Raw genomic sequence first — 11,702 nt, 5'->3', positions numbered from 1 at the left:
ATTTCACTGATCCCTATTGCCTAAAATCGCTGTACTGTTCTCTTGTTCGGCCGATTCTCGAGACTGCATCGGTAGTATGGATCCCTTACCAGCATATGTGGAGTATCGGGATTGAGCGGATACAAAAATGTTTTATTCGAAGAGCGCTCAGGCATTTGCCTTGGCGTGATCCCCGGAACCTACCGCCATATGTAGCCAGATGTCGCTTGCTGAATCTGGATGCACTTGAGAGACGAAGGCGTATTCAACAAGCTACTTTCATTGTCAAGCTTCTTTGTGGTGAAATTGATGCGCCTCACCTGCTCGAGATGGTAAACTTTCGTGCTCCCAGCAGAATTTTACGATCCTCGTATTTGCTGCAACCGCTTCCACATCGATCATCGTTTGGACAACATGAGCCGATCTCGGGAATGATCCGTACGTTCTCGTCAGTAGAGCAGTTTTTTGTTTTTGGAGAACCATCACTACGCTTCAAAAACAGAATTGTGAAATCCGATGCGTTCAATGGTGTGTTTTAATGTTTTAGTTTTAAGTTTAAATTCATTAAGACTATGTCAGATGAGTTTTTTTTATCCAAACAACAACAACAATATTATTTTATTCAATATATATATATATAAATTGTTATAGAGTGCCGAAATCGATTGACGCCAAAATTTCATCATTCCATCATGAAATGACTGAGCAATAAGCGTTTGAATTTGGACAATTTTCACGATGTGCTCGATTTTCGATTTCCAATTTGTACCCCAATATGTTCCCGAAAGACGTAATCCTACGTCAAAATGTTATGGCTGTGGTATGATATAACTTCGATGTTATTCGTTTCTCTCTCAGGCTAAGCTACGAATATAATTCTATGCTGTAGAATCTTCTGGGCGAGGGAATTATAGGATTAATCGGTGGTATGTGAATAATTACAGCTTTTCAGCACGTGAAGTTTATTTATTAGAACTTCCTATTACAAAGGTTGGCTACTAACTAACTGCTTTGTGCACTCGTGTTATGATTGCGCTGTTCGGCGCTCTCTCGTTCATTCGCTCTGTTCGGTTCGTTGCATATCTCGGGATTGTGTGATAGGGGTCACTGGGGATAGATGGCTTACTCTACAATCCCTTCTCCACTCCATCAATTGTATCTGGCTGGCATCTTTCGTGCCGTTTTTGGACGCTCAGATGTCAATTCTTCTTCCATTGCTTCTTTTCTTATGGTGGGATCTGTTTCTGGTTCTTGCTCAACAATAATCGTTTTATCTTCCGAAGAAGAACTTTGAACAGTTTCAGAGGAAGGTATATGCCATTTTTTCAAGTGAGATACGGGACGTCGGTACCTAATCCCCTCCGCATTCATTACAATCGTATCGTTACCATTCTTTTTGATGACCGTAAATTTCTCAAGTCTGAAATTGGGCTCCAACTCATAATTTCTCAACATTACAGTATCGCCTTCAACTATTTCAGACGGTTTGGAATGTCGGCGCTTGTCGGCATATATCTTCCCTTTCATCTTGTTAATAGCATCATTATCTCGTATATCAGGATCACGATTCCAATAAGGTTCAGTTCTCAGAGAAGGCAAAAGATCTTTCACTGGTCTTCCAGTCAATAATTCTAACGGGGCCTTACCGGTTACTGTATGAGGCGTCGTATTATACATGTGTACGTAATCTTTAACGGCACTACGCCAATCTGCATTGACTGCTTTAGCAATTCGGAGCGCCCGCAAAACACCCTGGTTTTGCCTCTCAACGAGCCCGTTCATTTGCGGCCAGTAGGGGATGGTGCGAATCAATCGAATATTCTTTCGAACACAGTAATTTGAGATCTCCTCGCTTGAGAATGGAGGGCCGTTATCGCTGCGGATTGTCTCTGGATATGTTTGTTCCATGAAAATAGATTCAAGGGCCTCTATAGTTTTAGCCGCTGTGGTGCCTTTCATCTCAATGACCTTCAAAAAACGACTGTAATAGTCCACTACCACCAGGAAGGTAGCGTATTCTTTCGCAGAGAAGAAGTCTACTGCTATTTCTTGCCACGCACATTCTGGCATTTCTTTCCGTATCATCGGTTCCGCAGGACCTTGTACACTCACCGATGCGCATCCTGCGCATTCCTGGATTCGATCGCCAACGTCACGGTCCATGTAAGGCCACCACAAATTTTCACGAAGGATTCGTCACCACACCTGGGTGTCCCCGATGAGCAATATCTAATGCTCTAGTACGTAGATTAACTGGTAGTATAATACGGTCTTCTCGAACTAGTACATCATCGATTAGTCCAAGTTCCTTGGAGAAAGGCTGATAATGGAAAAGGCCTGGCGGCCATAATTGACTATGAATCGCTTCAATGACTGCAATCAAAGTTTCATCTTTAGCTGTTTCATTCCGAATTTCATCCAGAGTAATAGCTGCTAATCTATCTTCAATCGCACATAGATAGTGCTCAGAATCATCGTCAAAGGGTTCCTCAGCTTCAGACTGTGGACAAAGTCGTGACAGTACATCTGAAATATTACTCGAGCCTGGAATGTATTTTATACGGAAATTGTATGGCTGCAAGCGTAGTGCCCAACCTTCTGCCCTAGAGCAAGCACGCTTACCATCCCGGTGTTTACCTCCATAAATGTATTCGAGAGTTTTGTGATCGGTATATATAGTGAATTCGGTACCAAACCAATAAGATCATGTGCTTCGCCAACTCGCAAGCAGATCGGTCGAACCTATATTTGATCCGATACAGGTGTTTTTTTTACATCCGTTTCTAGTGTGTATTTTTTCATCTGGTGCGCTGCGAGCGAGTAAAGCTCATAAAAAGTGGTGCGCTATCGAGACAATCCGGCAGCAAGTCACATCATCACACACGCTACACAGCAGCGGGGCAAGTAGAAGTTTATTTTCCTCTTACCTCTTCCATCATTCTGTGCTTCTGTGCTCGATTTATACCATTGTTTATCTTTGTGTTTATCATATCGGCAAGCGTTGGCATTAGGGGTGTTCATTTCTTACATCACCGTTGAACATTTATTGGAACTTTTTTCATTTTCAAATTACACATAATAACAAAAATTGAAATAAATAAAATTTTCAACAATAACTAATATAGAAATATAATTTCTTTTACTAATTTATATTTTCCAAATTATTATTGTCACAGCAACAGTTGTCTACTTCTTCGTTTTTATTAATATGGCAGAGGGCGGGGAGGATCCCCCACCCACGCCAAAGAATATCTCAGATAATGAACCTCCTCCTGAAGAGCAGGAGGATGAAACAGAAGATGACGAGGAAAATTCTGTGTACGAAATAGAAAGCTCTGAAGATGAGGAAAAAGACGAGAAGCAGGATTTTCGTCTAAAAGAATACCCTGATGGCGCCAAAGGCCCATTTATCGTATACTTTAGACGAAAATCCAAACCTCTTAACGTCATTCGCATCTCAAAAGAGTTGACACAGAAATTTTCCGAAGTTACCAAGATTACTCGGATGGGGCCAGACAAATTACGAGTTGTCGTCTCCAGCAGAACCCAAGCGAATGAAATAACGCGCTGTGATCTCTTTGCGATCGAGTATCGCGTATACGTACCCTGTTGCAACGTTGAAATAGACGGTGTAATAAACGAAAAGGGTTTGACTCGAAAAAAGATACTCGATGGTGTCGGTCGCTTCAAGAACTCTTCACTTAAAAGTGTGAAGATTCTTGCATGCGATCGACTGAAATCTGTGTCACTTAAAAATGACAAAAGAGTTCTCAATCGGACAAACTCTTTTCGTGTGACATTTGAGGGTTCCGCCCTTCCAAACTACGTTGCAATAGGTGCACTTCGTTTACCTGTTCGGTTGTTTGTACCCCGGGTAATGAAATGCAACAAATGTATGCAACTCGGTCACACGGCCGCCTATTGTTGCAACAAAAAACGTTGCGCAGATTGTGGAGAGAGCCATGATGAGAATCCTTGCCCGAAAGAGCGCAAGTGTCTTCATTGCGGCGGGACTCCTCATGATCTTACTCAATGCCCGGTGTACATACAACGAGGGGAAAAAAATCAAGCGTTCCTTAAAAGAACGTTCCAAGCGGACTGGGATTAAAAAATGTCACTCATTTTATAGAGTCACTCTCTCATCGATGACAGGCATTGAAGTTGTTGCTTGCCAGACACAAATCAATGGCAAAGACCTCTGCATTGCTTCGATATATATCCCTCCCAGAACTACGGTAGGTCGCCATCAGTTCTTTGATACTATCGAGGCAATGCCGGAGCCGCGGTTAATCTTAGGTGATTTCAACTCCCATGGAACAGCATGGGGATCACTCTACGATGACAACCGTGCCACTTTGATTTATGATCTGTGCGACAACTTCAAATTGACAGTTTTGAATACTGGGGAAGCAACCAGAATACCCTCCTGCACGGGCAAGCATGCTAGACATATCTCTATGCTCTTCTTCGTTATCCCTGGATTGCATGTGGAAGGTAATCCAAGATCCCCACGGTAGTGATCACCTACCAATAATTTTATCGATCGCTAATGAATCAAGCTTTCGTGAGTCAGTCAATATTTCGTATGACCTCACGAAGAATATTGACTGGAGAACATTTGCGGAAATAATATCTGAAGCAATTGTTTCAATGCATGAACTTCCTCCACTCGAAGAGTATAACTTTATATCGAGTTTGATTTACGAAAGCGCACTTCAAGCTCAAAAGAAACGTGTACCGGCTACCACTTTCCGACGTCGTCCTCCATCACTTTGGTGGGGCAGGGAGTGTTCAAAGGTCTACCTTGAAAAATCATCCGCTTTCAAAAAATTCAGGAAAACTGGATTAGTGGAATGGTTTCTAAAGTACCAAGCTCTAGAAGCCAAACTAAAAGGTTTGATTAAAGCAAAAAAGCGTGGATATTGGCGGAAGTTCGTCAATGGTTTGTCAAGGGAGACCGCTATGAGCACTCTTTGGAATACGGCTAGGAAAATGCGTGGCTGGAACCATACAAACGAAAGTGAGGAATACTCTGACCGTTGGATTTTTAACTTTGCAAGGAAGGTTTGTCCCGACACCGTTCCTGCACAAAACGTTGTACGCGACATTCCACTTCAGAGCGATTATGAGAATTTTTCGATGGTGGATTTCTCAATTGCCCTTCTCTCATGTAACAATTCAGCTCCGGGGTCGGACAAGATTAAATTCAACTTGTTGAAGAATCTTCCCGACTTGGCAAAACAGCGTTTGCTGAACTTGTTCAACAAGTTTCTGGAGCTGAATATTGTCCCGCATGACTGGAGACAAGTGATAGTGATAGCCATACGGAAACCCAACAAGCCGGCTAGCGATCACAACTCGTATAGGCCGATTTCGATGTTATCCTGTATTCGTAAATTGTTAGAGAAAATTATTCTACTTCGTTTGGACAAGTGGGTCGAAACGAACAATTTGCTGTCAAATACGCAGTTTGGCTTCCGCCGAGGTAAAGGGACAAATGATTGTCTCGCGCTGCTATCTTCTGAAATCCAAATCGCATTTGCTCGCAAAGAACAAATGGCTTCCGTTTTTCTCGATATCAAAGGGGCATTTGATTCAGTTTCCATGGAAATTCTCTCAGAGAAGCTTCATAATCGTGGACTTTCACCAATTCTCAATAATTTCCTGTACAATTTACTGTCAGAAAAGCACATGATTTTCTCTCATGGCAGCTCGAAATCTTCTCGTTACAGTTTTATGGGCCTACCACAAGGCTCCTGCCTAAGCCCCCTCTTGTACAGTTTTTACGTCAATGATATGGATGATTGTCTAACTAGAGACTGCACGTTGAGACAACTTGCAGACGATGGAGTTATTTCCATCACGGGTACTAATCCCGTCGTTCTGCAAAAGTCGTTGCAAGATACCCTGAACAATCTGTTCACGTGGGCCCTCAAGCTGGGTATCGAATTCTCTACGGAGAAAACTGAAATGGTCGTTTTTTCTAGGAAGCACGAACCCGCCCAATTCCAGCTTCACCTATCCGGCAAAACGATCCAACACTCTATGTTTTTCAAATACCTGGGTGTATATTTTGATTCTAAGTGTACCTGGGGGAGACACATTGCGTATTTGAAACAGAAATGCCAGCAAAGAATCAATTTTCTCCAAACAATTACCGGAACATGGTGGGGTGCCCATCCAGGAGACCTCATTCAGTTGTACAAAACAACGATATTATCAGTGTTAGAATATGGCAGTTTTTGCTTCCGATCAGCTGCCAGGATTCATATTCTCAAGCTGGAGAGAATACAATATCGTTGCTTGCGTATAGCCATGGGGTGTTTGCATTCGACACATACGACGAGTCTCGAAGTTTTGGCAGGAGTACCCCCGCTTACTCTTCGGTTCACAGAATTATCCTACAGATTTCTCATCCGTTGCAAGATCATGAATCCATTGGTGATTGATAACTTCGAAAATCTACTCCAACTGACTCCTCAGTCAAGTTTTATGTCTTTATACCATGAGTACCTTACCCACGACGTGCACCCTTCACCAGGCACCTCCAACCAAGTTTGCTTCCCATACTTCTGCAATTCCTCTGTCATTTTTTATCTGTCCATGCGACAAAAAATCCATGGAATCCCAGATCACCTACGCTCCGATTCTATTCCGCCGATATTTTCGGCAGAATATGGGAAAGTTACATCTGATAAAATGTTCTTTACTGACGGTTCATTCAAAAACGGGTCCACTGGCTTCGGCATCTTCAATGAAAATTCCAGTGCCTCTTTCAAACTCAAAGATCCTTGTTCCGTGTATGTCGCTGAACTTGGTGCGATATATTACGCATTAGGGATCATTGAAACATTGCCCATAGACCACTATTTTATTTTTTCAGACAGTCTCAGCTCAATAGAGGCAATCCGCTCAATGAAAGATGATAAATGCTCATTTTATTTCCTAACAAGAATAAGACAACTATTGAGTGTTTTGGTCGAAAAATTATTCAAGATTACCTTAGCATGGGTTCCCTCTCATTGCTCGATACCGGGGAATGAGAAAGCGGACTCGCTAGCTAAGGTGGGCGCTTCAGAAGGCACACTTTTTGAAAGGCAAATTACTTATAATGAATTTTTCCACATTCCTCGTCAGAATACGCTCGTAAGTTGGCAGCGCATGTGGAGTGAAGATGAGTTCGGTCGTTGGTTACACACGATTATCCCTAAGGTCTCGACGAGTGCATGGTTCAAGGGATTGAATGTAGGTCGTGATTTCAGTCGCGTGATATCTCGGCTTATGTCCAATCACTACAACCTAAACGCGCATCTCTATCGCATTGGGCTCGCAGCAAACAATCTTTGTGATTGTGGCGATGGCTACCACGACATCGAGCATGTTGTCTGGTCGTGTATCCGGTTCCATGCTGCTCGCTCTCAGCTCTCTAGAGTACTGAGAGCACAAGGCAGACAATCGGATATCCCCGTCCGGGATATCTTAGGTAGCCGTGATCCTGATCTTCTGCTTCATCTATACCTGTTCCTCAGAAACGCCGATGTCAACGTTTAATGATGTTTCCTTCGTTGTGTCCCCGTTTCATATCCCTCCTATCCAAACGATAAACTTTTACTTAGTCGCGGCAATACATACACACACTCTTCACAGATACACGGGCCAAAGGTTGTGCAGTCCACTGATGATTCAACAAGAGCCAAAGGTTGTACCGCTTATGACAACTCTACACGAGCTGATGATTGCGCCGGCTAGTGACCATTCTATCCTGGATTCCTCGAGTCGAGAAAGACGCACCACGCTAGATATGGGGTACAGACTAGGGGGGCGTTGCTGATTAATGGTCAGCTGCATCCCAATAGCAGGTATCCCGTGTCGGGCACACGTACAGAGCATCGAAGACTGCAACATACCAATTATGAGAACACTTGTAATACTAACCTCGAGCCAACCCCGAGTAATCGGTTACATATTACTAACATAGTTGTAAGCAAACATTGTAGAAAAATTGAACTCCCGGCCCCGTTAGGCTGACGCCATATGAGCCTTAATAAAAATATATATTTTGGATAAAAAAAAAAAAAAAAAATAAGAATAAAATTTCTCCACAGCCCAAACGACTGCGAGAGCTTCCCGTTGCGTTTGAGGATAGATTCTTTCCGCCTTCGTTAAACCCTTCGAGGCAAAACATATAATTCGCGGTCTGTTGAATTTGTCTTTTTGTGTGAGGACAGCGCCCAGGCCTACTGGGGACGCATCAACATATAGTTCGATTATGTCTTTTGGATCAAAGAATCCTAGCCTGCGTACAGTACCGGAGAGTTCATTTCGAAGGTCATCAAACGCCCTTTTTTGATCCGTACCGAAGTCATCTACTTCCCCCCTTATGAATTGCCGCAATGGTTCTGTTTTGGTGGACAGCTGAGGAATGAACTGTCCTACGAAGTTGATGAGGCCTAGGAAACTACGTACTTCATCTTTGGTTTCTGGCTGTCTGAAATCTCGAATAACTGAAATTTTATCTTCTGATGGACTTATCCCGGCTGGGCTGACCTTATAACCCAGGATCTCTAACTGTTTAACGCCAATTAAACATTTCTCTTTATTAAGTGTTGCGTTGTTTTCACGAAGGATCGATAACACTTCTTCCAATCTAGCATCATGCTGCTCCTTGGTTTTTCCTGCCACCACTATGTCATCAATGTAAACGATAACGCCTTCTACACCAGCCAACATGTCGCACATAACCCGCTGAAAAATTTCAGGCGCGCAATTGATACACATCAATCTCTTGAACCTCATGAGACCTCTGTTTGTCATAAAAGTTGTGATCCCTCGAGATTCCGGGTGCAGCTCTATGTGATGGAAAGCAGATGTTATGTCCAACTTCGTAAAGTATGTTGAGCCCTTCAACTTATTTAAGAGCGTGTCAATCATAGGTAATGGGTAATGCTCCCGTTGTATTGCCTGATTAGGAAGCTTCATATTGATGCACAGCCTTATATCGTTCTTTCCTTTAGGCACGACTACCATCGGAGAAATCCATTCCGGGGGACCTATGGCTTGCTCAATAACATCGTTATCCAACATTTGTTGAATTTTCATATCGACTTTCTCTTCCATAGCGGCCGGAATTCTCAGATATGCCAATTTCTTGGGAGGGATCGATTTGTCGATTGATAACTTTATTTGGACATTCGGGAACTTCGGGAAAGCATCGCTTTTTAGGGTAATGCTATTAACAACTAGTCCGACCTTCAACACTTTAAGATCTTCAGCTGTTCTTTTACTCAACAGCGATTTGCAAGCTCCTTGGATAACGAAAAACTCCGCGTAGGCTTTAGGCTTGGTATCATTTACGGATGTCCATGCTTCAAACATCACCAATACTTCAAGAGGTGCTTGACTAGCATAAGCGGTAACACGCCTATCGCAATTAAACTTTTTCTTGTACAATGTGATTCCGTTTGCGGCAAGGACGTTCCATACTTGTTCGGTAACCGTGTTAATTGTTGCCCCGGAGTCTATCAAAAAATCTACGGGAAAGCAATCGATCTTGCAAGTGATCATCCCGCTGTTGCTAGCGTCACCCTATCAACGAACAATGAAACAATAATAATAATTTTAGATATTTTTTAATATTCAACAAACATGTCATTTGCCCAAGATTCTACGAGCCCTCGTTTTTTTTTCATTCCAGTGGAACAGAATCAAATGGTATAAACAAAGAATTGCACTTATTTTACCTCCCGCGTTTCGCCCGATTCAGCATAGCGAATATGTTCTTCCCTCGGATGATTTTCTTCTCGAACAGCGTTTGTTTTAGATGAGCGCTTCCATGAACGACGTGCCAATGGTCCACTATGATTAACCTGGTCCTGCGTCCGACATTTCCTTGCGAAGTGACCAACGCGGCCACAACCGTTGCATCGTGCGCTACGTGCAAAACAATCACGGGAGTCCTCGCGGTGTTTCCATGATCCACATCGACTGCACTCGATATCTGTGCGTCTATTTCTCATCAATGCTCTTCCATTGTTGAATGTAGATTTTCCACTAGTACTTGGTTCCTGCTTTACATAAGCAATCGCTGTAGCATTCGGTTCGATTCCGAAAGGGTGTAGCTTTTCCTTCTGCTTCGCCAGCACCTCTCGATTGACCGCGTAGTTTGTGAGTTCGTCTAAATTCATGATATTTTCAAGACGCGACAAGTACGCGTTCATCTCGCGCTCCCATCGTAACTTGCTGTAGAATTTCCCTCTCTTCACGATCCAGAAAGTCACATCTAGCTGCTTGCGTTCGTAGCTTCAAAATAAACTGGTTAAACGGCTCGCCAGATGCCTGCTTCAACGAACGGAACACTTCAAGCTCAACACGTTCGTTACGTTTTCCAACAAAGAAGCTATTGAACCGTTTAATAGCATTGTCATATTCGGGTGTATCCTGCGGCACTAGCGGAATTTTGACCGGCTCTGGATAGATCTCATTTGATACCGGTCTCAAATTATAATAAATTCTTTGAAGACCTCGTCCACCGCGAGCGAGCATGAATATTAACTTTTCGTGTTGGGAATTAATATTCTTCATTTCTGAAATTAGCTCAAATGCTCTTAGCCACTCCTCCCATTCTCGACGCAAGTCGGAAGCATCGACTGAATCATTGAATGCTTCTAGTGGCCATTGTTTTTCGGAATCCATCTGCAAAATAATGAAGAAATTCTATCATTTCAATAAACTGCTTCTCGATAAGCAGAAATTTTCTGCCATTAGACATATCTCATAATAAAAGAATATTTCAAACCAATTCAAACCAATATATCAAAAAAACCAACATTATTCGATTAAACAATAATTCTAATTGCTTGATTTAATGTTACCGTTTTACAATCACTACCACACACGCTTCATCCGTGCCAGACTTCTGGATTGGTAGAAGTATTAATGTTTTTAAATTTTGGCAGCGCTTTAATTGCTCTACAGCGCTACGGTTCACAACCGGCCTCGCTATCAATATTAGAGCGCTTCGACGTGCAGTCGGACTCGCTTTCTTCTTTGACACTACGGTCTTCAACCGGCCTCGTCATAAATTTGTATTGGTGATTGCTGATGATTGCGCCGGCTAGTGACCATTCTATCCTGGATTCCTCGAGTCGAGAAAGACGCACCACGCTAGATATGGGGTACAGACTAGGGGGGCGTTGCTGATTAATGGTCAGCTGCATCCCAATAGCAGGTATCGGGCACACGTACAGAGCATCGAAGACTGCAACATACCAATTATGAGAACACTTGTAATACTAACCTCGAGCCAACCGCGAGTAATCGGTTACATATTACTAACATAGTTGTAAGCAAACATTGCAGAAAAATTGAACTCCCGGCCCCGTTAGGCTGACGCCATATGAGCCTTAATAAAAATATATATTTTGGATAAAAAAAAAAAAAAGTAAGAATAAAATTTCTCCACAGCCCAAACGACTGCGAGAGCTTCCCGTTGCGTTTGAGGATAGATTCTTTCCGCCTTCGTTAAACCCTTCGAGGCAAAACATATAATTCGCGGTCTGTTGAATTTGTCTTTTTGTGTGAGGACAGCGCCCAGGCCTACTGGGGACGCATCAACATATAGTTCGATTATGTCTTTTGGATCAAAGAATCCTAGCCTGCGTACAGTACCGGAGAGTTCATTTCGAAGGTCATCAAACGCCCTTTTTTGATCCGTACCGAAGTCA

At 42.8% G+C, this 11,702-nt stretch overlaps 2 protein-coding genes across 2 annotated transcripts; both read right to left on the bottom strand.

Moving 5' to 3' along the window:
• Window positions 1–1,128: 1,128 nt before the first annotated feature.
• LOC129766353 (uncharacterized protein K02A2.6-like) lies at window positions 1,129–2,142 on the bottom strand. The gene has a single exon (XM_055766872.1). It carries the CDS (start codon window positions 2,140–2,142, stop codon window positions 1,129–1,131), a length of 1,014 nt encoding a protein of 337 aa, XP_055622847.1.
• Window positions 2,143–2,161: 19 nt separating this feature from the next.
• Window positions 2,162–10,163, bottom strand: LOC129766352 (uncharacterized protein K02A2.6-like). Its single transcript, XM_055766871.1, has 3 exons — window positions 9,720–10,163; window positions 8,446–9,564; window positions 2,162–2,479 (listed from the first exon to the last, which is right to left on the bottom strand). Exons 1-3 carry the CDS (start codon window positions 10,161–10,163, stop codon window positions 2,162–2,164), a joined length of 1,881 nt encoding a protein of 626 aa, XP_055622846.1.
• Window positions 10,164–11,702: the final 1,539 nt, after the last annotated feature.

This window comes from Toxorhynchites rutilus, chromosome 2, assembly GCF_029784135.1.
Source record: "Toxorhynchites rutilus septentrionalis strain SRP chromosome 2, ASM2978413v1, whole genome shotgun sequence".
Taxonomy (NCBI): domain Eukaryota; kingdom Metazoa; phylum Arthropoda; class Insecta; order Diptera; family Culicidae; genus Toxorhynchites; species Toxorhynchites rutilus.
Note: the sequence above shows the minus strand (reverse complement) of the source record. Positions and strands in the feature narration are given on the sequence as shown.

Excerpts from the sequence above, each read along its gene's own strand:
- LOC129766353 (XM_055766872.1), bottom strand. The coding sequence starts at position 2,142 with ATGGACCGTGACGTTGGCGATCGAATCCAGGAATGCGCAGGATGCGCA.
- LOC129766352 (XM_055766871.1), bottom strand. The coding sequence starts at position 10,163 with ATGAATTTAGACGAACTCACAAACTACGCGGTCAATCGAGAGGTGCTG. Across the intron at positions 9,565-9,719 it reads AATCGGGCGAAACGCGGGAG|GGTGACGCTAGCAACAGCGG; the intron begins GTAAAATAAGTG and ends GTTCGTTGATAG. Across the intron at positions 2,480-8,445 it reads AGCCAGAAACCAAAGATGAA|TCTGAAGCTGAGGAACCCTT; the intron begins GTACGTAGTTTC and ends CTTTGTCCACAG.